Below are 26,094 nucleotides of genomic sequence, written 5' to 3'. Positions count from 1 at the left end.
TGAGTCCATTCGTGAGAATGAAGCTCTCAGGACCCAATCACCACTTAAAAGAATCCAACTTCTCAGCACTGCCACACTGGGGATTCAGTTTCAGCAGGAGTTTCAGACAGGACAAACACTGCTATCATAGCCACCCCTCTTCTCATGCCACCCAGGCTGGGACCCCAGCCTACCCTGCAACTTAGCCACAGGGCACAAGCCCCAAGGCCTCCTACCCCGGCCACATTCAGGAGTCCCACCCAGTCTTCCTGAAAGGCTCCCACTCTTCCTTCTTCTCTTCCAGCCAGAATGGCCATACCTCACACACCCCTCCTTCCTGTTCAAATCAGGTAACCCCCCTTCCGTCTCCCGGCACGTGACCTCTATCACACCTCACACTGGAGCTGGCAGAGGGAAGGTGCCTTCTTCTTAACTTAGTAAGCCAGGGCCTGAGCAGGCTCTCAGGAGTGCTGGCGACTGAATTAGGAGGGTGGGAGTGTGCAGCAATGTCACCAGAGGTGCACCTGCTGGAGAGATTTCAGGAAATCCCTAAGCAGCTATTGTTCATAAACAGTTGTGTGACAATAGTTATTTGCAGCTAAAACACAAAGTCAATAATTAGCAAATTATGTGGCATGAGGGGATTGTTGTCTTTGTGAAAATAGGAAGCTTATTTTTTCATTTGTACACATTCACGGGGTACATGTGCAATTTTGTTACATGCATGGATTGCATAGTGGCCAAGTCGGGGCTTTTAGGATATCCGTCACCAGAATAATGTACATTGCACCCATTAACCAATTTCTCCTCCTCCTCCTCCTCCCTGCCACCCCTTCACCCTTTGTCTCCATTGTCTCTCATCTTACTTTCAGCATACATATTTTTTAGCTCCCAATTATGAGTGAGCACATGCAATGTTTGTCTTTCTATGCCTGGCTTATTTCACTTAAGAACTTAAGATAATGGCTTCCATTTCCATCCACGTTGCTGCAAAAGACATGATTTCATTGTTTTTTATGGCTGAATAGTTTACCATTATGTATATATGGTGCATTATCTTTATCCGTTTATCCAATGTTGGACACCTTGGTCGATTCCATATCTTTGCGACTGTGAAGCTTTGACTTATTAAAGAAGTGGCTTGAAATTCACCCAGGAAATTGCTGAGGTCTTATCAAAACTGAGTCCTTTGCTGGGTCTGCAGTCATTTGGATCAAGCACGACCTTATTCCCAGCAGGGTGGCCATTCAGAACTCTGCAGAGCTCTACTCCACACAGCCCCTCTGGGTCCCTTATTGGACCTGGGCCTGAAGAAAAGAAAATCTGTCTCTGCGTTTTATGTAAAAGTACGGTTATTACTTGTTTGTTTTGTTGTTGTTGTTTTTTTGTTTGTTTTGACAGAGTTTTGCTCTTGTCGCCCAGGCTGGAGTGCAATGGCATGATCTCGGCTCACTGCAACCTCTGCCTCCCGGGTTCCAGTGATTCTCCTGCCTCAGCCTCCCAAGTAGCTGGGATTACAGGCATGTGCCACCATGCCCGGCTAATTTTGTATTTTTAGTAGAAACAGGGTTTCACCATGTTGGCCAGGCTGGTCTCCAACTCCTGACCTCAAGTGATCTGCCTGCCTTGGCCTCCCATAGTGCTGGGATTACAGTTGTGAGCCACCGCACCTGGCCCGATTATTACTTTTTATCTTAAAACCTTGAAATTATCCCTCAAAAAAGGCTGTTCATTTTATTAACTTTTTTTTTTTTTTTTTTTTTTTGAGACAGAGTCTCTCTCTGTTGCCCAGGCTGGAGTGCAGTGGCGCAATCTCGGCACACTGCAAGCTCTGCCTCCTGGGTTCATGCCATTCTCCCACCTCAGCCTCCCAAGTAGCTGGCACTACAAGCGCCCGCCACCACGCCCAGCTAATTTTTTGTATTGTTAGTAGAGATGGGGTTTCACCATGTTAGCCAAGATGGTCTCGATCTCCTGACCTCGTGATCCGCCTGCCTTGGGCTCCCAAAGTGCTAGGATTACAGGCGTGAGCCACCACACCTGGCCCATTTTATTAACTCTTAAATTGAGCTCAGTTCTCTATGTGAACTCAGTTGTCAATCATTAAAACTGGTAGGTTGGCTGTTTCAACGCAAAAGCTACTTCTTACTCCAAACTGGTTTCCTTTTCAAATTTAAACAGAGAGGAAGCCCCAGCCCAACTGGCTGGATCCCAGAGCTGCAGGTGACAACCCCCATGCACCCTCTGAGTCTCACTGTGAAATCCAGAACACTGGTGTGCAGTCTGGAGGGACTAGTGTTAAGCTCTTTATATATCAAGTGCTGTCTATGAGCAAATGAGGTTGATTCACAGAGTTTCATCAGCAGGGCATCATCCCCCAATAAAATACTAACTTTAAAGTTAATTCTTATTGTAGATCCATATAGAAGTGCTTCATACAGAAGACTACCTTTTAAGGGGCCCAAAAGACATGTGGCTATACCAAGAACAAAGTGCAGATTAGCAAAGCCCTGCATAAATGTTCATAATTAAGTGTTTCTTATTATATTGAGGCAAAATCCAGACTTTTGCTTCATCAAATTTTAGAATAAATCAGCTTTAACAAATAGAATTAAATGAGATATAATCTAGTAAGAAGTTAGAAATTGAATACAAAATCCAATAAAAAGGAAGATTGAGATACGAACTGAGGGGTTCGTGGTGTTTACCGCTTGGGATTCTGAGACAAAAAGGCATCTCATCCCCAAATGGAATTTAGGCTGGATGGTCCAGGGTGCTGGAGCACTGTTGTTAATTCAGTTCCATCTAATACAGATTTGTGGGAACACAGCCTCATTTTTCAGACATCCTAAATATGAAAATACTCAGGAAGATGTCATGATGTATGTAATTTACTTAAAAATTCTCCACTAAAAACAAAATAGCAAATATGGCAAAACGAGTTTAATCTATGGGTGTGACTGAGTCTCTGACAGGGCCCCAAAGAGTCCTTCCTGGTCTTCATGCCGATGTGCAACCTCCACCCTTAGAGTGGCCCTGGACTCACCTCTAACAGACAGCAGGTCACAAAAGGCGGGGACTCCCACTCTCTCACCCTCTCCCTCCTGCCCTAGGGGAGGCCATAGGTGCTGGTGCAGGGGAGAGGCCGCCGGGCTGGAAGTGGAGGGTGTAGGGGCTGGGTGGAGGAAAGGGCAGGAAAGACCCTTCCAAGCCCAAATGCTTCTGGCAAAGCACTCAGGCACTGCAGGGTCCTGGCTGTTTCCTGACTGCCACCCAGTTGAAAGGGAAGCTCCTGAGGGAGGGTGCTTCTCTGTGTCCCAGTCCTCAGGGCTCTGCAGCGGCACTGGCACTGCCATGGGAAGAAAAAACGGTCTTGATGCCTGGCCCAGCTCTGAGCCCAGTGCTGAGGACAAGCTGATTCCCCTCCTGAGCCTGCGCTCCCAGGAGGGCCCCTGCACGCCAGGCCTGTCCTTCAGCACGTGACTGCCTGCCTCCCTGAAAGATCCAATCTCTCTCTCTCTCTTTTTTTTTTTGAGACAGAGTCTCACTCTGTCACCCAGGCTGGAGTGCAGTGGCACAATCTCGGCTCACTGCAACCTCCACCTCGCAGATTCACGTGATTCATTGTTTTTTTGTTTGTTTGTTTTTTTCTTGAGACAGAGTCTCCCTCTGTCACCCAGGCTGGAGTGCAGCGGCGCAATCTCAGCTCACTGCAACTCCACCTCCCGGGTTCAAGCAATTTTCCTGCCTCAGCCTCCCAAGTAGCTGGAATTACAGGCGCCCACCACCATGCCCGGCTAATTTTTGTACTTTCTTTTTAGTAGAGACAGGGTTTCACCATGTTAGCCAAAATGGTCTGCACCTCCTGACCTTGTGATCCACCCGCCTCGGCCTCCCAAAGTGTTGGGATTACTGGTGTGAGCCACCGCGCCCGGCCCCCATCTCTCTCTTAAAGTGCATTATTTTCAGCTTCCATTTTTACTTCAGGGAACCTTTGCTTTCTGTACCATGTTTTCTTCAAGTACATCTTTTCTGGTACATATTTTGTATGATTTAGAGACTAAAAGCATTGCTAATTATGTTACATAAAAATTGGTATAATTAATAAAGGTCCTTATCTGAGCATAGCATCATCTGGAAAATGAAGTTTGGTCCTGGAGGCCGACTGCTTGCGGAGGTGATGTTCTGTCCAGCATGGTCGCTGCCTGGAGGCCAAAATGAGCATCTCAGACTGTGCTGGGCTTTCTGAAGGGCCACACAACAGTTCAGGTTCACCATTTGATTTAAAGGAACATCAGCCGGACTCACACCGTTGCCTTTGAGGACTGTCTACAGGGTCCCCCCGTGAATGAAAATGTCTGTGTAAGGACCCCGCGTAAAAGATGCTCTCTGTACTTCTAGAAAGCCACCAGTACAAATGCACTCTAAATGCAGCAAAAATTACTAAATTACATAACACATAACAATCATGGAAAAACAAAAACCTGGTGTATCTGTCAGCTCAGGCTGCCCTAAACAAATGCCGCAGGCTGGGAGGCCTAACCCACAGAAACATTTCCTCTCACAGCTCTGGAGCCTGGAAGTCTGAAATCAAGTCACCAGATTTGGGTTCCCCGGAGTCCTCCTTCATCGGTATGTGGATAGCTACCTTCTCACTGTGCTCTTCCAAAAGGTAGAAAATCCAAGTATGCATCAACAGATGACAAACAGACAAAATGTGGTGGATGGGTGTTCACGAGATATTATTCAGTCACAAAAGGAGTGAAGCTCTGATGTGCGCTACAGCACAGATGGACCTAAGACATTATGCTACGTGGCATAGGCCAGACGCAAAAGGAAAATACTGCATGATTCCCCTCACATGCAATCTCTAGATGAGGAAAATGTATGGAGACAGAAAGCAGCCCCGCCCAAGAAGCCAGGAAGGTGGAGAAAGGTGTTTCTCACTCCCCACAGGTGCCAGGGGGCAGCCCACTTGGACAGCCATCGCTTTAAAGTCTTCCTCAGAGAATCCCTTCACACCTAATTTGTTGCAGAGCATTTTCCTTCATGATGGATGTGCCCAGAACACTGACGGGTCCTCTAGTCCTGGCACGGGGTTCCGGTCCCACACATTCTGTGAGCCAGAACATTCCACTGGAGTTTTGATGGGTGGGTCAGCTCCAGCCTTATCTGTTTACAGCTGATAAGGAGGAAAGAGGCCGTTTCCTGGCAGGGACCCACCTCCTCCCTTCCAGTGCTCCCAGGCAACCCTTCCAGCTGGGCCTCTTGATGGCAAACAGGGCAGCTCCTCTGCAGTAAAATGCAAAACCCTTTTATAAGACCTTTGAGTCAATGCGGCAACCTGGGACCGCTTTGTGTGGAGAGCAAGTGACAGTTTGGCGAAAATAGGTCATCAGAAGCTTTATCGCCTGGCCATCAGCCCTTCTCCTCAGAGCAGAGTGCAGAGCTTAAGCAAACAGCTTAAGCACATCGCACTGCTATTTCTTGTCTCTCAGTAGACATTTTTTTTCCTAGTTTCCACTTATAAAGTGCAGATTTTCAAAATCTTACTCTACATATGAAATGTCATGATGTATTGGAGTTTTTAAAACTTCAAGAAAAAAGTTAGGGAGGAAACAAATGAGATAAAATTGGCAAAGGCTGACACTTAATTGTTGAACCTGGGTTTATTGGCTCATTCTCCCAGCCTTTGTGTATGTTTGGAAATGTCCACTAAGGTAAAATTTAATAAATAAACTGTGGGGGAAAGTTAGATTTTAGAGGCTGCTTTTAAAGCTTTACTGTTGTCAGAGAGGTTTGGTTTCAACATCACTCTGTAAAATGAACAGTTTTAAAACTTATTTATACAAAAAATACAATCATCTAGCTTATATACATCTTCATTTTAGTATACAAACAATTTAGCTCATGCAGAAGATTCTATTAACTTAAAGTCATAAAATGTACTTACTTTTATATATAATTAAATGATGTAATTAACCAGTAGTAACCACTGAGTTTAAAAGGGTATTTTTTGGCTGGGTGCAGTGGCTCACGCCTGTAATCCCAGCACTTTGGGAGGCCAAGGCAGGTGGATCACAAGGTCAGGAGACCAAGACCATCCTGGCTAACACGGTGAAACCCTGTCTCTACTAAAAATACAAAAAATTAGCTGGGCATAGTGGTGGGCGCCTGTAGTCCCAGCTACTCGGGAGGCTGAGGCAGGAGCATGGTGTGAACCTGGGAGGTGGAGGTTGCAGTGAGCCAAGATGGCACCACTGCACTCCAGCCTGGGCCACAGAGCGAGACTCCGTCTCAAAAAAAAAAAAAAAAAAAAGTGTGTTTTTCACCAGGCACGGTGGGTTTGTGCCTGTAATCCCAGCACTTCGGGAGGCAGAGGCAGGAGGATCGCTTAAGGCCAGAAGTTAGAGGACAGCCTGGGCAACATAGCAAGACCCTATCTCAACAAAATAAAAAAAAAATTAGCTGGGCATAGGGGCACGAGCCTATAGTCCTAGCCACTCAGAGGCTGGGGTGAGAAGATCACTTGAGCCCAGAAATTCGAGGATGTGGTGAGCTATGATCACCCACTGCACTCCAGCCTCGCTGACAGAGTGACACTTTGCCTCTAAAAAACAAAATTAACAAGGTGTTTGTCTCAGGACTCCACTTACAGATGCTTGATGAAGTCGTGGGGCACCTTCCTCCATGTGCTCTGCCCACTCGGGTCTGCTGGCCTTGACCTGGTCCTCGCAGCCCACAGGACCCATTGCTGGGAGGCCCCCAGGGTAGCCCGGTCCTCCAATTCCCTAATGCTTTATTTAACAGCCTCTGTAATAAACCTCACATGTAAAGATGTGAGAAATTAAATCACCATTAAAGACTATTTCAGCCTTGGAGGAAGAATACTATTTTTAGAAATGAGTTTTTATATTAAAATCACAGAACAATTTGCAACACTGGGTTGCAAAGTGTCTTCTTTAGTGCTGATAAAAGGGCTCGGTCCCTATTCTGGTAGTTAGAAAAACAGATTTAGAAGGTGCTAGAAAATACCCCAAATCACTCCCTCCTTGGGTTCCGTTTGGATTCAGCAGGCTCCTCTGGCGATGGGCGGGCACTGCAGCTGCGCCTGTGCTCCCAAGGGCTCCCTATAGTTGCCTTAAATACCTGTGGGTATCTCCTCATCATATCTGTGCCATTCATGTTTTTCAGAGATCTAACTGCCAAGGGACTTAAACTCTCTAAGCCTCCCTTTCTCTCTTTTCACGTGGGGGATAATAATAGTGCCTACCGTAGAGGATCCTATAGTAAATGGGGGCAGTGCCCCTCCCCCACTTGCTGGGCACAGAGAAGAAGCTCCATCTGCAGAGTGAGGGGGCCTCTCTTAAAGCAGGGGTGACATGCTTTCCCTTATCCTCGTGTTCCCCCCTCAGGGCGGCTGGGACCCCATGCTGTTGCCTGTGCCCCACACAGCAGCTCCCTCTCCCACAGGGACTCTCACCATCTCCCAGTACAAGTAGTATGCAATAGAAAATCTCCACCTTCCTGTGAAAACTTTTTGTTCATGTTGGGATTTTTTTTTTTTTTTTTTTTTTTCAGTGAGAAAATGGCTCATCACCTTGGATACCAATGTTTTACATCAGGGATTGGTCACTCCCGCTGCTGTCAGCACTGTAAACACTGCTGGGGGGAGTCGGCCCAAGTCCCCACCCCCCAGCCAGGTCTCATAGAGGGAATTGTTCTTCAGGCTCGGAGGGGCCTGCCTGTCACCGCACCCCCGACCCTAGCTCAGGGGCTGCAGAACTCAAGATACCATCCCGTTTCTCCTGGCTGAGGAAGGGAAGGGAACATCCACATCTTCTGTACTCGTCCATTCTGTGTCCCCAGGGCCTGGAGTAAAGACATCTTCAAATGCAGAGGCTCTTCAGATTCAGCTTTCCTGGAAACTGATCTTCAATGCACTAAGAGAAGAAGACTCTCAAACCAAAAATGACCTGGAGGCACCATGTCAGGTAAGGACAGAGGTCATGAGATCTTAGAGCCAAGAAGGGGTCTTAAGAGCCTCAGATTAAATCGTAGTGCATGAGCCACTGTTCATTAAAGGAGGTGTACACTTTCTGTCTCAAAATCTTTCTAAGCCATAGCAAAATTAACAAAAACCTACAAGTTACAAAATGATTGCCTTATTCATTATAATTATTTTACATAATTTTATATTTATATATAATGATGGCATTGTATTTTTATGTATATGTGAATTTCTGCTTATATTTTTAAAGATATTTTCCATTTCAATGATTTTCTTTAAATATTCTAGGCTTCTGTTTATGGTCAGTTTGGCATTACAGATCATCAGTTTGGGAAACAGTAAGAAACATTTTATTCATAATTTTAGTTTTAATTGCATAAAATATTTGTTTCTCAATCATTATCAGTCTCACATTTTCAATATTTTTTAAAGGCTATCAAAGAGAGAAACCTAACGGCGGTAGAGAGGAAGTCACCAAGGTTGCCACTCAGAAGCACCAACAGTCACCGCTCAACTGGACCTCCAGTCATTTCGGAGAGGTGACTGGGAGCGCCGAGGGCTGGGGGCCGGAGGAGCCGCTCCCCTACTCCCGGACTTTGGGAGAGGGTAAGTTGCGGCGCTGCCCACAAAATCCAGGGCATCATCTCAGTCTGCGGACTCAGAGTTTAGGATCTGAGAATATGTAGGATAAATTCAGGATAAAATCCAAGGAGAGCATTTTGTTATCTTCAAATAATGATGCACTTATAAAGCTATAAAGCTAGAGACAGTTCCTAGTGAGGTGTTAAAAAGTTTTACTCTTTCATTGGTAAAACGTTGTATTTGCTCTTCAATGGTTATTTTGCTGCAGATCTAGAGAACTGTGATTTAAGTGTGTTGAAAATAAATATCCCAAGCCAAGATAACAGCGGACTCTCGCTTGGCTTATCCCAGACACAGCGTCCCCAGGAGGCCCCTCGCCGGTGGGTTTGGCGTCATCACACCCGTGGGTGGTCCCGCCCAGGAGGCCTGTGCTTAATCACTGTCAGGTGAAGCCACAGCCAGAGGTTAACATGTAAAAGGAAGGGAGAGAGCAAGCCTGGCTTGCAGGCCGCACCCCTGGTAGTTTGTTTCACATCCCTAACAAGCAGGGTTTACCTGAGCAAACACACTTGGCTGGGAGCTGATTTTACTGCCTCCCCGGGGCGGCCACGTTCGGCCCCGTCCCTGCGGGGAGGGCCACGGGCCGCGGGGGGCGCGGGGCTGACGCCCGGGTGACCCCGCAGGTGCGTCCGCGAGGCCGCGCTGCTGCCGGAACGGCGGTACCTGCGTGCTGGGCAGCTTCTGCGTGTGCCCGGCCCACTTCACCGGCCGCTACTGCGAGCATGACCAGAGGCGCAGGTGGGCACAGGGGTGCGCGGGGTGGGGACGGGGGTGGGCGCCGGGCGAGGGACGTGCGGGTCAGGGGGCGCGGGAGTGGGCGTCAGCAGAGGGGCGCGCGGGTGGGGGGTCGCGGGAGTGGGCGCCAGGGGGAGGGATGCGCGAGTGGGGAAGCGGTGCAGTAGTGGGCGCCGGGCGAGGGGCGCGTGGGCCACCGCACTGATGCAGGTCCCCGTCTTCTCAGTGAATGCGGCGCCCTGCAGCACGGAGCCTGGACCCTCCGCGGCTGCCACCTCTGCAGATGCATCTTCGGGGCCCTGCACTGCCTCCCCCTCCAGACGCCTGGACGCTGTGGTAAGAGGCCCTCTGATTCGGTCCCCAGCTCACCCCCGCACGCTGTTGCGCCTTCCTTGAGGCTCACCCTCCATACCGATCCTAAGTGCATCTTCCAGTGCCAGGCCACATAGCATTTAGCAAACTAGATCGATTCATCGTTGAAGAAAGTCGCATTCATTGGGAATCATATAGTGGATTAAATTTTGTTTGGAAGTTCTCATATCCAGATTGCTGAGTTTAAAAATGATTTCCAAACAATGTCCTCACGTGTCCGTTTCAGTGAGCAGAATTTCAGGAGATGACCAGCTGGTAATCGGAGAGGAAGCTGGGAGACAAGTTAGCTGCCAAAACTCAGGTGGTTTCCCTGCACTAGGCCAGCACCATCTGCTCAGCTGTGGGACCAGCAGGGACACAGGCAGGCATGGCATTTTCCTCTGGAATCCTGTGCCTTCTCTCCTCTCCTCTTTGGTGAGCACTGGCTGGGGCTAGCAACAGAGGGCACAGCTAGTGAAGGCCCAGCCTCTTGGCCCCAGCCCCAGCTCTGCCCTCTCCCAGGCCTGGGTGGTCTGGTGGTGCAGTGTCCAGAGGCACACCTGATGAAGCCAAGGCCCCTGAGCCACTCTCCTGCCCCCTCCCTCCACTTCAGTCAGCCCTGGGTACCTCCATCTGTCAAAGGGCACAGCCCTGCAACCCCACTTCCCACCTGTCGCTCTCAGGCCGTCCTGCTAGGGATGCATGGAGGGCAGCACCAGTGGCCCAAAGATCTTCAACCCAGCTCCCCCAGCCTCCCTCTTGCTCTTGGAGGCCCACAGTGGAGGAGTACACAATGCATGCTTAGCTCTCCTTCACCTTCCTGTCCTCTCTTCTCTCCTGGTAGGACCAGCAGTCAAGGGACACTCTTAATAGAGGCACAGCCCCCAACACCACTTCCTACCCTGCTCCTTTCTCCTCAGCTAGCTCTGCATGGTGCCAGCAGGGAAGAGCACTCCTCCCGTGCAGACCACATTTTCCCAAAGCACCCCCTCTTCTATGTGTGCTCCTTCTGCTGGGCCTCTGCCTCTGAAGTCACCAGCTGCTCCTCTATGCCCCAGAGACAGGAGGACACAGATTTCATGGACAGGCATCAGAATCACAGGGGGTGCTTGTGTGGTCCTCACAGATGAAGTCAGTTCCCACCTGCCATTAGGCCGCCCCAGCAGGAATGTCGAGAAGGGACTAACTGTGATGACTTCCAGGATATCTGGTCACGATTTTACATTCTCGGAAACATCCAGTGCTGGGACTGCTATTTACCAAGAACAATGATAATGGCTCTGAAAATGTGGCCTCTGTTCATCAAAGCTGGACAAAATAGTGCAGTCATCCTTTAGAGTCATCTGTCAGGTGCAGAAAGGGCAGTAACACCTTTGTGTTTTTTACCCATTCATCCTGCTTCAAGGCAAGTTACAGTGATGCTGGTGATGGCTGTGCTGATGGTGGTTATGATGACTTGAAGTTGACAACAGTGATGATAGATGGAACATCCTCCATGGCAGGTGCCATTGCAGTAGGGCAAGCTCTTCTGGGTGTTACAGCATGAGAGGAGCCCTCAGTGTATTTCAGGCACTTTATGTATCCATTATCCCATTTAACTCTTATGAAAGCCAATGAAGTAGATACACCTTTTACGTTTGGGGAAGCTGAGACACAGAGAGATCAACTCCTATAGATAGTAAACAGGGTCTGATTCTTAACCTTGTGCCATTCTTGTACTCTTTTTTTTTTTTTTTTTTTTTTTGAGATGGAGTTTCACTCTGTCGCCCAGGCTGGAGTGCAGTGGCGCAGTCTTGGCTCACTGCAAGCTCCACCTCCAGGGTTTATGCCATTCTCCTGCCTCAGCTTCCTGAGTAGCTGGGACTACAGGCGCCTGCCACCACGCCCGGCTAATTTTTTTTATTTTTTATTTTTAGTAGAGACGGGGTTTAACCATGTTAGCCAGGATGGTCTTGATCTCCTGACCTTGTGATCCACCCACCTCAGCCTCCCAAAGTGCTGGGATTACAGGCGTGAGCCACCGCGCCTGGCCCATTCTTGTACTCTTTCTATAAGAGTAATTATCAATATGACTGGGTACAGTGGCTCATGCCTATAATCCCAGCACTCTAGGAGGCTTAGGTGGGAAGATTGTTAAGGCCAGGAGTTCGAGAACAGCCTGGGCAATATAGCAAGACCTGTCTCTACAAAAAATTAGCCAGGTGTGGTGATGAGCATCTGTGGTCCCAACTACTTGGGAGGCTGAGAGGCAGAAGGATCACTTGAGCCTAGGAGTGTGAGGTTACAGTGAGCTATGATTGCACCACTGCACTCCAACCTGGGTGACAGAGTGAGATCCTGTCTCTTAAAAAGAAAAGAAAGAATAAATATGAAACAAATGAAGATATTTTTTATAGTGTTGTATAGAATATAGAAAATTTGGTCATGTTCCAAAGCCAACAGCACAGTAATAGATAAGTAAATGTTTTAAATCCTTTAATGGGAGATTATGATGGTTTTGAAGAGTATGTGGAAGATACAATATGTTGCTACAAAAGCATGGCCCCCTGGCTGCTGCAGGGACTCTCTGTCTGGGGATCTCCAAGAGCCCTCCTTGCTCTGACTGATGCTCTGCGGGTCCAAGAATGAAAAGCTTCCATGTAGCAGGGACTTTTGCGCAGTCCTGAGCTAGCCAGGATCTCCTTGTTAGTCTAAGGGGGTGGTTCTTTGTACTGCGGCCCTAGAGCATCAAGTCTCAGTTTTCACAAGCATCAAGAGACAATTTACTACTCTAAAATTCAGAGTCTGTGGAGTGACACGTGATGTAGCCAACTCAGGTGTCTTCAGAGATGGGCAGGTAACACGGAAGTGAGATGGGGCCAGATGAAGACTCACCTCACTGCTGCAAACTAATTTTTAAAAACGCAATTCTGGCAAAAACCCACCAACCAACCAACAAGCAAACAAACATCCGTGGGCCAGACCCAGTCTACAGACCTCTGGGATGCCATTGGAATGGCTCTCGCAGGTCCTGGCACCAGCTAGCTCTGAGCCTATAAGCATGCACCGTGCCCAGCCCTCCTGTTTCCTTCCCTCAGGGGAAGGCCAGCACAGACCCAGTACTGCTGACCCCTTTCTCACCTGAATAGCTTCACATGCTGTGAGTGCCTGTCTTAGCATCAGCTTCTCTGGAGCCTCGTCTGAGCCTAGATGTTAGCATTCCTGTTTGGGGATTCTGGCACCCCTGGAACAATCCTCTCTCCCAAGGTGGGGTGCTATGGGGAGGTGGCACCCAAGCCTGGAGTGAGCCTGACCTGGCCAGTGCCACCACAGCCTACCTGTGGACAGGTGTAGAGTGGTTCTTGCTGCAGGTGCTCGTCTGCATCATTCCTTGTTAATTTCCAGTTTCATGCTCATGCCAGGTTCCCAAGTCCAGAGGACATCTCCTGGAGGTATAGTAGAGGGCGGGGCAGGCCTGGTCATGGGGCAGGGAGGTGGCTGGCCTTTGCTCAGTGGCCCCGGGTAAAGGATCCCTGTAGTTGGGCATGCTCTTCTACCAGCCTGACCCCACTCCAAGCCAGGCCTGGACTCACTTGTGAGAATGTTCTAGTGGTGCTGGCTGCCATCCCTGCAAGGTTGTCTGCTTCACATGGCAATCACCACCCAGAGCATCAGCCAAGACCCTGCCCAGCCCCACCACTCCAGAGATTCCCATTCCGCTGCTCTAGGCTGGGGTCCTAGCTACACAGAGACCAAGGCTCAGGGACCCTCAGGGTTCAGCATGAATGAAGCCTGCTGTGAGGGGTGGGGAGGGGACACAGGGACTAGGCATTCAGGCATGGCCTCCCGTGACCAGCGGTGTTGGCGAGGGGGCCCCCAAGTGAGTCCCATGGGGCGCGGCGCCACTCACAGGGCTAGGCCTCCTCAGAAGAGCAGCCAGACTTTGGATGGCTACACCCTCCTGCTCTATCAGCTGTCCCTCGTCAAAGAAATATTTCGAGCATTCATTTGGGGACAAGTGGAACCTTTGTTGCAGCAGATGGAGGCGAGCTGATTTATACTATAGCACTGTTTTAAATCGGGTCTATGTGTCCCATCGCTCAATGACCTGGAGAGGGACTCCCTGAAAGGTAACGGGCCAAATGAAAAAGACGGAAGGGCTGTTCTTCGTTCCCCTTTAAACACAGTACTGTAATTCTCCTTCAGCTCTCCGAGTTCTACAGACATTTAGAGGCTTCCCTCCGTGCAGCCGGCCGGGACCGGCCTCCGCACACCTCACCCTGCAGCGGCTCCCAGGGGCAGAGCCTAGTGAGGGCGGAGGAGAAAAGGGCCTGCAGAAGGCAGGGAGCAGGCGTTTCTATTGCACTCTCTCAAACCAAGCCGGAACACTTTATTTCATACATCTCCGGTTTGTCTGTTTTTCCAGACCCGAAAGACTTCCTGGCCTCCCACGCTCACGGGCCGAGCGCCGGGGGCGCGCCCAGCCTGCTACTCTTGCTGCCCTGCGCGCTCCTGCACCGCCTCCTGCGCCCCGATGCGCCAGCGCACCCTCGGTCCCTCGTCCCTTCCGTCCTCCAGCGGGAGCGGCGCCCCTGCAGAAGGCCGGGACTTGGGCATCGCCTTTAATTTTCTATGTTGTAAATAATAGACGTGTTTAGTTTACCGTAAGCTGAAGCACTGGGTGAATATTTTTATTGGGTAATAAATACTTTCATGAAAGCGCCTTTGGCTCCAGATCCTTGGGAGAGGGACACGTGTGTCCCCAGCACCGCTGCGACCGATAGGTAGAGACAGCAGAACAACAGCGAGAAGGAGCCAAAGCTGGAGCCAGAAAGCCTGGCACCGCCACCTTCCCCCGACAGTTAGCACCTTCCTTTCACAACATCTCCCTTAAGGGGGAAGCGTCTGTCTGCTGTGGAACCCACCGCAATGCAAGGCAGGCAGAGTTCAGCCTGCAGAGTTCAGCCTGAAGAGCCCCAGGCCAGCCTCCCCCGTCTCCCGAGCACCGCTTCTCAGGCCGCTTCCCAATCTGAGGAGGCTGTCGTGTCCACAACCAGTCCAGGGGGATGGGAGCCGCTAGCTGAGGACGCCAGGCCCGATGACACCACACAGGCTTGGCCATGCGGAATATGCCCCCAAGAGCACACACTTCGGGTAGAGGACACTTGCATTGAGCTCTTCAGCTTTTCAAATCCACTGTAGTTCATGAGCCTGTGTGACACAATTACTTTTACATTTTATATTGTCAATTAGTTTATTGGCATTTTCAGTCTTTTCAACTATTGGCTATGAAAATACTAATTTAACGTAACATTCAAATGAGTATTAAAGAAAAATAAAGTAGAACTTCATTAGAGGGCTGGCTTGGCGTTCATTGGTTCATGAGAAAAATAATTATTCAAGTATTGAGACATAAATATTTCTAGGCATTAATATTTTTTGAGACCCGGCGCGGGAGCTCACGCCTGTAATCTCAGCACTTTGGGAGGACGAGGCGGGCAGATCACGAGGTCAGGAGATCCAGACCATCCTGACTAACACGGTGAAACCCCATCTCTACTAAAAATACAAAAAAAAAAATTAGCTGGGCATGGTGGCAGGCGCCTGTAGTCCTGGCTACTTGGGAGGCTGAGGCAGGAGAATGGTGTGAGTGAACCCCGGAAGCGCAGCTCGCAGTGAGCCGAGATTGTGCCACTGCACTCCAGCCTGGGCGACAGAGCAAGACTCCTTCTCAAAAATAAATATATATTTATACCAAAGTTGTCTTAAAGTAGTTTCAAGTGTGTTCTGAGCAGTGCCTTTTATTTCAGTTTATTGTAGGAATAAACAAGTGATGAACTTTGCAAATTAGCCTAAGAGCTTGATGAATATGTATATGTTATTCATAAAATTGTGTTTACAGAATGCCTATTTTTTACAACATTGGCAGGCAAAAAAGACACTGCCTTATTTTCAGTAGGTGCACTTAGGAAATGGAACTTGAGAGGTCACAGTTGTGGTTAAAAGGAAAACAGAACTGTTCAATATTAGTATGAATATCTAGGGTATAAATACGTTTTAATTAGAAAATTAGAAATCAGGTTCTATGGATTTCTCTACTAGAATACTAGAATGGATCCTTCTAGTGGAATGATTCTTGATTATAAGCAAGAAAGCCAAAGTTAACATTTATCTGTCTACTAACTAACTGAGAAGCCTTTAAGTAGTACCTAGCTCTGAAAAGACAAGGAGAATTTGAAGATAAAAGGCATTTCCTTTTGGCAGCCCAGACGTCCAGGGAGACAGTTAAAAAGGAGAAACTTCTCAGGAGAGAAAAGAGCAATGTTGGGCTCATGGCTGTTAGCTTCATATAAATGTGTCCCAGATCTTATCTGTCCCCTGCAGTTGAGGAGGACAGATAGAGAAATCCCCCTAGGCCACTATCTGCCAGCACCTCTTGCTGGGAAGAGCCTGTTCACACCTCTGGGTTTGCTCACCCAGATGGAGGGAGGGCATCTCCCTTCCCAGAGCAGTCCACAGCTGTGTCCATTCTGCAGTGTTTATAGAAGCTGCCTTTTCCTTGCCAGCTTAGCCCTGGCTCAGTCATCCCCCACACATCCTAGAAGAGCAAAATCTGTCCTCACATCCCCTCTCCGAGGGAGCCACTCACCAGGGACACTGGGAGGAGATGCAGGGGATGCATAAGGACTTGTACCAGCACAGGGCTGCTATGTTCAGCCCATTCCTATGTCAGGGTTTAACTTCAGAGCCCCAGTGAATGCCTGCCGGCTGAGGGGCACTCTTGTTCCTTTCAGCCACATCACAATTTACCCACTCTAGCCTAGAACCAAATCGACTTTTCTGGCTGTGAGCGTTCAAAAGCAGCCTCTGGATATTTTCCCAGTTTCCATTGTCTGCAAAGCCACTCTGGCACATACAGCCATACATCACACCACAAAAGTTTCTGGGAGTGACTTTTCCATGGAATTCAGTTTTGAGTATTTAAAATTAAGTTTGATAAGCTTTCTATGCACAGGCACTTATCTCACTTGGACTGTCTGTTATGGGGAAAGGAAAACAAGGGGCTGTGTCTCCCATGGTTACAGCTGCTCGACTCACATTGATCTGGCCAGCACCTGGACCCCTTCAGAACTCCGGCACAGTACTAAGGAAGTTTGTGGCCACAGAGCTAGCTGGATCCCCAGGAGCTGAGTACTGTCAAGTGAGTGGGGCCCTAGGCTGGGAAATGTCTGCAGTACTCCCACGGGGAAGGATGTGCTGCTCAGTGTGTAAGAACTGGCGCTCCAGAAACAAAACAGGTGCATCAGTATGCTGATATCACTTTTTTTTTTTTTTTTTTTTAATTTGAGATGGAATCTTGCTCTGTCGCCCAGGCTGGAGTCAGTGGTGCGATCTCGGCTCATTGCAAGCTCCACCTCCCGGGTTCATACCATTCTCCTGCCTCAGCCTCCCAAGTAGCTGGGACTACAGGCGCCAGCCACCACGCCCAGCTAATTTTGTGTATTTTTAGTAGAGACGGGGTTTCACTATGTTGGCCAGGCTGGTCTTGGGCTCCTGACCTCGTGATCCACCCGCCTCAGCCTCCCAAAGTGCTGTGATTACAGACATGAGCCACTGTACCCAGCCGATATCACTTCATTATAAGTTTTACTGATATTAAGTACATTATAGTACAGAATTTCAAGTAATAACAAAATATGCAGTACTCTTTATTCCATATAGCCTATATGCTTTTGTTTTTATCAGATCTTGTATCTGTACTCAAACCTATGGTTGTGATGCAACCATGATTTGACAAGTGGAGTTGCATCCTAACTCACTGACTCTCCAACAAATTTATTGTCATTAAATCTGAAATGTGATCTACTGTAGAACTATTTCTAATCCTTATACAAATTATGTTAATTACCTGAAACAGCTAAACTCTGGCACTATATATGTGAGAACGTTACTGGTTTGTTCATGGGTGATTTATTTGACGAATCAGTTCGTTTTCAAATGAGATTCGTTTTAACCAGATATGGTAAGAAAGCAGACCTGGAAATGATGTCAGGGAGGAAAAAGTGTGTATACTCACTTAGAAACAGGAGGCGTGTCACGCAGGGCCACATGAGGCAGCCCTAGAGTGGGCCGGGAGGCAGAGGGAGTGGACACTGTGGGCAGGAGCCTGTACTGTGGCTTCTGTGGGAAGGAGTAGGTGAGGCAGGGGCAGATGGTGTAGGGTTGGCTAGTGAGTCATTTCTGCAGGCTTCAGGGCGCAGGGGCTGTCCCTAGTCGCCTGGTACATTTTCCCCTTGCTCCCTTTGCTTCCTGAGCAACCCTGGTGCCTCTCCCATGTGGCCCTGTGTGGTGTAGGGTGGCCCGTCCTCCTGCCCTGTGAATATAACAAACTATCATTTCACCATTTCCATGTCTTCATTCTTGTCCTACCTAAATAACAATAAAACCCACATTTAAAACCCAATAGGCAAGAGCTGTTCACACCATTAGAACCACCATGGACTAAGGAGCCACTGAGGCCTTGCTCCTGGGTTGTCCTTGCTAAAGCTCCCCTGATGCTGGTGGGGTGACTTTCTGTCTCTTTGGCAGGGCACAGCCCAGAGCCGAGACAAGGATGATGAGTAACAAGCATCTGCTCGGACCCAGCACTGTGCTCAGCAGCCTGCTGCTGCCTCTGAGGTTTACTCTCTGCCAAGGACACCTCAGTAAACCTAGGGGGAAGTCTCATCACCACCCAGAAAATGCTCACTGGGTTCTAAATGGACACACCCTGCTTCAGAATCCGTCACTGAATCAATGACTTCATTTAATAATAAATCTCAGGCCGGGCGCCGTGGCTCACGCCTGTAATCCCTGCACTTTGGGAGGCCGAGGCGGGCGGATCACAAGGTCATGAGTTCGAGACCAGCCTGGCCAACATGGTGAAACCCCCGACTCTACTAAATACTAAAAATGCAAAAAAAAAAAAAAAAAAAAAACAACAGCCGGGTGTGGTGGCGGGCGCCTGTAATCTCAGCTACTCTGGAGGCTGAGGCAGGAGAATTGCTTGAACCCGGGAGGCAGAGGTTGCAGTGAGCCAAGATTGCGCCACTGCACTCCAGTCTGGATGACAGAGCTAGACTCCGTCTCAAAAAAATAATAATAAAAATAAAAAAATAATAGGCCAGGCGCCGTGGCTCACACCTGTAATCCCAGCACTTTGGGAGGCTGAGGCGGGCAGATCACTAGGTCAGGAGATCGAGACCATCCTGGCTAACACGGTGAAACCCCATCTCTACTAAAAATACAAAAAATTAGCCGGGCGTGGTGGCGGGCGCCTGCAGTCCCAGCTACTCGGGAGGCTGAGGTGGGAGAATGACGTGAACCCAGGAGGTGGAGTTTGCAGTGAGCCGAGCTCAGCCATTGCACTCCATCCAGCCTGGGCGACACAGCGAGACTCCATCTCAAAATAATAATAATAATAATAATAATAATAATAATAATAATAAATAATCATAATAAATCTCACCTCCAAGCAGACCTTTGTATTTTTCCCTCATGGCATGTGATAGATCATGATGAAAGAAAAGTCACCTTTACGGTCTTTGACATATGCGGAACACTCAGGCTTGAGAAGGTGGGAGAATTCAGCAGGTCCGGAAGCCAGTGAACGGGAAATCGGGGGGCTGCAGTTTGGCCCCTTGATTCCAACCCCCAGGCACATTCTCTGTTGTCTAGGAGAGACTGTAAACCTCCACTACAAGTTTGACGTCAATTGTCATTTTAACCCTTGTTCCTGAGCCTCCCTGTGTGGGGTGCTTGCCAGGCCTGAGACTTCAGTCATCCCAGAGTCTTTGCTCCCTCAGACACTTTTGGCATCAAATGAAAACTTCCAGCCAGGTACAGTGGCTCACCCCTGTAATCCCCACACTTTGGGAGGCTGAGGCAGGAGGATCACTGAGCCCTGGAGGAAGAGGCTGCAGTGAACTATAATATGATGCCACCGCTGCACTCCAGCCTAAGCTACAGAGCAAGACCCTGCCTCAAAAATTTTTAAATTAAAATTAAATATTTTTTTTTTTTAATAAAAGAAACTTCCCCCACTGCGGCATCACTCCGGCCCCTCCCTCATTCCCATTGGTATTACAGGCGGCCTCAGTCAGCCCTCCCAGGATCTCAATAGCTCGACTGTAGGACAGGGTTCCTGCCTTCTGCAGTCAGACATCGGTGTAGCCACATCCGCCCAGTGCTGCTGAGAACCTCAGGAAAAAGGAACCCACTGGGCAGAGCTGGGGGAATCTTCCTCCAAGTTTCACCATTTGGGGTCTAATATTTTGCTTTAAACAATGTTGCCAAGAATAGGAAATGCCGTTCTCGTGTGGAAAGTCTGTCTCTTTCACTCCTGCCCGCCATAATTCCTGTGTGGTGAGCAAGAAACACTATAATACGAAAATCGACCTGAGGGTTTCTTCAAGGAAGAGCGTCAGGACCGCACATGGCCCTCTTCCAGCGCGGGGAGGCGCAGGCTGAGAAAAGCTCTGCAGGGGGTGGGGGAGGGGGTGCCGCGCCCCTCCCGAGTCCGCCCAGTCTACCCGTTGAAATTCTTGCTGTGCTCTGCACACCTTTGCAAGGAAACCTGTCGAGATTGTCATTTTGAGTAAATATAAATATAAAATGAGGCCAGGCACAGTGGGTCACCCCTGTAATCTTAGCACTTTGAGGGGCTGAGGCAGGAGAATCACTTGAGCCCGGGAGTTCGAGACCAGCCTGGGCAACATAATGAGATTCCTTCCTTACAAAAAAGTTTTTAAAAATTAGCCAGGCTTGGTGGTGCGCGTCTGTGGTTCCAGCTACTCGGGAGGCTGAAGAGGGAGGATCACTTGAGCCCAGGAAGTAGAGGCTGCAGGGAGCCGTGATCACACCACTGCACTCCAGCCTGGGAGACAGAATAAGACTCTGTCTCAGATACGTGGATAAATAAAAACACAGATGGCCAGGTGCGGTGGCACTCACTCCTGTAATCCCAGCCCTTTGGTAGGCTGAGACGGGTGGATCACGAGGTCAGGAGTTCAGGACCATCCTGACCAACATGGTGAAACCCCATCTCTACTAAAAATACAAACATTAGCTTGGTGTGATGGCACATGCCTGTAATCCCAGCTGCTCAGGAGACTGAGACAGGAGAATCACTTGAACCTGGAAGGTGGAGGTTGCAGTGAGCGGAGATTAACCCACTGCACTCCAGCCTGGGCAACAGAGAGAGACTCCATAAAAAAAAAAACTCAAACACTTTATGGTTTGAGTTTCATTCTGGCTCATGTATATGTGTGAAATACATTGTATTTAAATAGAATTGTTTGCCCCAGAGAGACCCCTTACCCCTTTTGCCAAGTGAGGACACAGCCAGAAGGCATCATCTATGGAAGTGGGTCCTCACCAGACACCAAATCGGCCGGCACCTTGAAATTAGACTTCACTTCTTCAGAATTGTGAGAACTAAATTTCTGTTTTTTTGTTTTGTTTTGTTTTTCCTTTTTTTTTTTTTTTTTTTTTTGAGACAGAGTCTCGCTCTGTCACCCAGGCTGGAGTGCAGTGGCGCCATCTCGTCTCACTGCAAGCTCTGCCTCCCGGGTTCATGCCGTTCTCCTGCCTCAGCCTCTCTAGTAGCTGAGACTATAGGAGCCCGCCACCATGCCCGGCTAATTTTTATATTTTTAGTAGAGATGGGGTTGCACTATGTTGGCCAGGCTGGTCTTGGACTCCTGACCTCGTGATCCACCCGCCTCAGCCTCCCAAAGTGCTGGGATTACAGGCGTGAGCCACCGCGCCCGGCCATTTCTGTTCTTTAAAAGCCATCCAGGCTATGGCATTTTATTATAGCAGCCCAAACAGACTAAGACATTACTTAGGTTCCTTTTATCTGTTTCCCAATCTTGTAAATAAAATAAATAAATAAATAAAAATCAATATAACTCGATTTTTCACATTTAAAAAGCAGCATCTTCTGTAACATTTTCATGTTAGAACATGAAACATAGAACTATGTTTTTCTTACCATAGCATAAGTTTTTAAAATTGAAATTTTGGTGGTTGTGTTTATGGAAAGAAAAATTACCATTAGGGGACAAAGAAAGAGCTCCCGGAAACTCTTCATTTTTAGGAGACGGGGTCTTGCTCTGTCACCCAGGGTGGAGCACAGTGGTGTGATAATAGCTCACTGCTGCCTCAAACTCCTGGGCTCAAGGGATTCTCCTGCCTCAGGCTCCGGAGAAGCTGGGATTACAGGCGCACACCGCCATGGCTGGCTAATTTTTGTATTTTTATTACAGTAAAGACAGGATTTCACCATGTTGGCCAGGCTGGTCTCCAACTCCTGGGCTCAAGTGATCCACCTGCCTTGGCTTCCCAAAGTACTAGAATTACAGGCATGAGCCACCAAGCCTGGCCACTTTTTTTAGTTGTATATTTTGTAGCAATGAGATCTCGCTGTGTTGCTCAGGCTTGTCTCAAACTCCAGGCCTCAAGCAAGCCTCCTGCCTCGTCCTTCCCAAATGTTAGGATTATAGGCAGGAGCCACTGCTCCTGGCCAGGAGCTATTCATTTTTAACATGAAGATCTCATGACATGGTTGTATTGAGTGGAGGAGTGGAAGGAAAAGGTTGTCTCTTCCACCCTGTTCCACGAGACCTGAGACTAATCGGCTCCTCACCCAGCCCAGGTGTGTAGGACTCTGACTTTTCATCCCAGGGTCTTGGGGCCTTCCCTTCCTTCTGCATCAGCTTCACTGTCCAGAGGACCAGTCAGCTACAAGCTGCCCAGCTAAACTCCCGGGTTCAACTGCCTCTGTGTGCAACGGCCCACACCCCCAGCACTGAGGCGCAAAAAAGGTCTCAGCACCCTGTGGCCTTGATGCCTGGATGTCAGGGCTTAAGGCTGACATGCCACACACAGCCTGAGGTTCCTTCTGGGTCCCGCACACCCACCCCAGCCACCCCTCCTCCAGCTACATCTGTGCCTCCCCAGTAACTCTAGCACCTGCATTTGTGTTGCAGATTCTGGGATTCACCCCTGGGAAGGCTGTGACCGTGACCTGACCATGACCAGAAGGCCAAAAGCTGAGCCTCTGAGAAGCTGAAGCTTCAATCAGACACTTGGCTGAAGGACAGCAACTGCCACGCAGCTCCTCCCTGAACACCTGTCTCTCAAATCAGCTAATTTAGTGATTTGGTTTCCGAATGGTATAGATTTAGAATTAGCTTTGGTGATAGTTATTTAGTTTCCAAATGGTATAGATTTCGAATTCGCTTTGGTGATATTTTTTGCATTTTATGTTGAAAGTTTTTATATACAACAAAAATAACGAGTTGTTTAAAAATAGTCTTACATAAAATGAAGCAAATATGTAGAAAAGAATCCAAAACAAAGATAGCTGTTAATAAATTATTGTAAGGCAATCCACCCTTGTGATCACCACCAAGGCCCCTCTGCCTCTCATTCACAGAACCCTCATTTATTCTTTTTTTTTTTAAGATGGAGTCTTGTTCTGTCGCCCAGGCTGGAGTGCAGTGGCATGATCTTGGCTCACTGCAACCTCTACCTCCCGGGTTCAACCGATTCTCCTGCCTCAGCCTCCTGAGCAGCTGGGACTGCAGATGCCCTGCTAATTTTTTGTATTTTTGGTAGAGATGAGGTTTCACGATTTTAGCAAAGATGGTCTCAATCTCCTGACCTCATGATCTGCCGGCCTTGGCCTCCCAAAGTGCTGGGATTACAGGTGTGAGCCAACGTGCCGGGCCCCCTCATTTAATCTTAGTTGAACAAAGTAACTGCACATTTCGTATTCACTGTCTGGCCTTATGTCATTGTGTTTCTGGGTGTTTCAGTGTCCTAATTTTGATCAACCCCCTTTAAAGAATCATGGGAACAATATCACCTGAGGTCTTACGTGATTGGAATATCAGTGCTTTTTCTACCTGTAAGTCAGTTTCGGTAAGTATAAAATCCACGGCTCACAGTTTCTTTCCTTGAGGGTTTTTGTTTGTTTGTTTGTTTTTGTTTTTTGAGAGAGTCTCACTCTGTCCCCCAGGCTGGAGTGCAGTGGTGGGATCTCGGCTCACTGCAACCTCCGCCTGCCGAGTTCAAGCAATTCTCCTGGCTCAGCCTACTGAGTAGCGGGGACTTACCCTTTGCCTTCTGCCATGATTGTAAGTTTCCTGAGGCCTCCCCAGCCACACTGCACTGTGAGTCAATTAAACCTCTTTCCTTTGTAAATTACCCAGTCTCGGGCATGTTTCTATTAGCAGTGTGAGAATGGACTAATACAAGCATCAATATTTTTCTGTCATTAAATTTTACATAAAATTTGTTTTCATGAGCTTATATAAAGCAGTATGATTTAAATAGCTTCTCCACAGGGCGTGGTGGCTCCCAGCTACTCGGGAGGCTGAAGCAGGAGAATCGCTTGAACCTGGGAGGCGGAGCTTGCAGTGAGCCGAGATCATGCCATCGCACTCCAGCCTGGGGGACAAGAGAGAGACTTCGTCTCAAAAAAAAAAAGAAGTTAGTGCCATTGAAGAAAGATTTTTATAAACGTTTCCAAGAAGAGGGGCCATGCCACACCGCACAGAGCCCCATGGGGAAGTGCCGGGTTCGGTCAGGAAGCCAAAGGAGTGAGGGGGAAGCCCAGCCCAGGAAGCCTTTCTTGTGGTCCCCACGGCTTAGGATTGGCTCACTGGAATAATATCCGCAGGCTGTGGGCTATCGGAGTGGTCTCTAGTTGCCCTGGGGTGATTTAGGCCAAGGAAAATATTGGAAAATATTGGTGTGTGAGCATTAAACAAAGGTAATGTTTCAAAGATGGACTAGGGATCAGTTTGCATACAGAAGGTATGTTTGCAGCCAGATTGTTTATTATCTCCAGAAGTTTGCTAGCCCTGGGAGAAGCAGCCTCTCCTCAGCCAGCAAGGCCCCTCGCCTCCTACAAGATGTCAAACTGTCCATAAAAATACTGAAAATAAAAAACATGATAAACATAGACTTGGACTGCACCATCAGATCTCCTTGAGTCTCCAGCCTGCTGGCCTGCCTGCCAACCTCCATAATCTCATGAGCCAATTCCCTAAGATGAAAAGTCTCACTACATAATATACATACACATCCTATTGGTTCTGTTTCTCTGGAGAACTCCAACACAGCTCCACTCCTGGGCCTTGACTTCTGCTGTGTTTGCAAAGGTCTGCTGAGGTGCAGCCCAATTGTGAGCTCTAAGAAGTCCCTCCCAGCAGAGACCACTGTGAGTCCCAGATATGTGATGAGCATTCTCATGGCAGGCTTCCCTCTAGAACCTGGCATAGCAGATCCCCGTTCTCTTTCTACATTTCCAGTGTCTTTATGAAGATTTTTTTTTTTTTCTGAGATGGAGTCTCGCTCTGTCGCCCAGGCTGGAGTGCAGTGGCACGATCTCAGCTCACTGCAACCTCCGCCTCCCGGGTTCATGCCATTCTCCTGCCTCAGCCTCCCGAGTAGCTGGGACTACAGGCACCCGCCACCACACCTGGCTAATTCTTTGTATTTTTAGTAGAGATGGGGTTTCACCATGTTAGCCAGGATGGTCTCGATCTCCTGACCTTGTGATCTGCCCACCTCGGCCTCCCAAAGTGCTGGGATTACAGGTGTGAGCCACCACGGCCGGCTGAAGGTTTTTTTTTAAATAATACAATCAACACTTTTATTGATTTGTGTATTTGTTTTAAGCAGGAGAGCTGACCCAAGTGACCGAGGCCACCCGCAGCTGCTCTCTCCACTTGCCATGGGAGCCTCAGCCGAAGATGTGGGAATGAAGTAGTCAGTGCATTTGTTTCCATGAAAACCCTCTTTGTGAGGCCGCCTTGGCTGGCTGTGTCCCTCGGCTGAGTGTCCCTGCTCCTCTCAGGCACCCTGTCCCCATGGCTCCCACTTCACTGGTCCCTCAGGGCCTTGGGTGGCAAGAGCTCTGCTTCTGCTGCCTGTGCCAGGCCCCTGCCCTGGGCTTTCCCAGAGCCTTCAGCCCAAACGTACCTGGGTGATTAGTACTTTTGTAAATAAATGCTCTACAGATTACCCCAACTAAAGTGGACCAGCTCCAAAGTCCACACTGTGACAGCCATACCTTTAAAGTAATGACTGGCTTCCTCTTTCATCTGCATTTACTTTGTTTGCTCAATGTAATGTGGTCTTTAATTCAACGATTACATTTTGCATATGTAATATTTTGACTTGGTTCTTTTCTGTAGTTTCTTTGTCTTGGGTCTTATTGCTAATACTATTTTTCTGTATCCAAAAAGATATTTATTGTGCTTATTAAATATGTTTGATCGGTCTTTTCCAGCAACTCTACTTCCAGTAGTGGATGCTGTGCAGCCTACTGTGTTTCGGTGGGC

General features: G+C 48.6%; 1 protein-coding gene across 1 annotated transcript; it reads left to right on the top strand.

Moving 5' to 3' along the window:
* Nucleotides 1–7,662: 7,662 nt before the first annotated feature.
* Nucleotides 7,663–14,416, top strand: LOC129031728 (cryptic protein). Its single transcript, XM_054478354.1, has 6 exons — nt 7,663–7,973; nt 8,279–8,328; nt 8,423–8,596; nt 9,256–9,370; nt 9,594–9,703; nt 14,124–14,416. Exons 1-6 carry the CDS (start codon nt 7,951–7,953, stop codon nt 14,321–14,323), a joined length of 672 nt encoding a protein of 223 aa, XP_054334329.1. The 5' UTR covers nt 7,663–7,950; the 3' UTR covers nt 14,324–14,416.
* Nucleotides 14,417–26,094: the final 11,678 nt, after the last annotated feature.

This window comes from Pongo pygmaeus, chromosome 11 (assembly GCF_028885625.2).
Source record: "Pongo pygmaeus isolate AG05252 chromosome 11, NHGRI_mPonPyg2-v2.0_pri, whole genome shotgun sequence".
NCBI classification, from domain to species: domain Eukaryota; kingdom Metazoa; phylum Chordata; class Mammalia; order Primates; family Hominidae; genus Pongo; species Pongo pygmaeus.
This window is presented reverse-complemented; position numbering and strand designations above follow the sequence as displayed.

Excerpts from the sequence above, each read along its gene's own strand:
- LOC129031728 (XM_054478354.1), top strand. The coding sequence starts at position 7,951 with ATGACCTGGAGGCACCATGTCAG. Across the intron at positions 7,974-8,278 it reads ACCTGGAGGCACCATGTCAG|GCTTCTGTTTATGGTCAGTT; the intron begins GTAAGGACAGAG and ends TAAATATTCTAG. Across the intron at positions 8,597-9,255 it reads CTCCCGGACTTTGGGAGAGG|GTGCGTCCGCGAGGCCGCGC; the intron begins GTAAGTTGCGGC and ends GTGACCCCGCAG.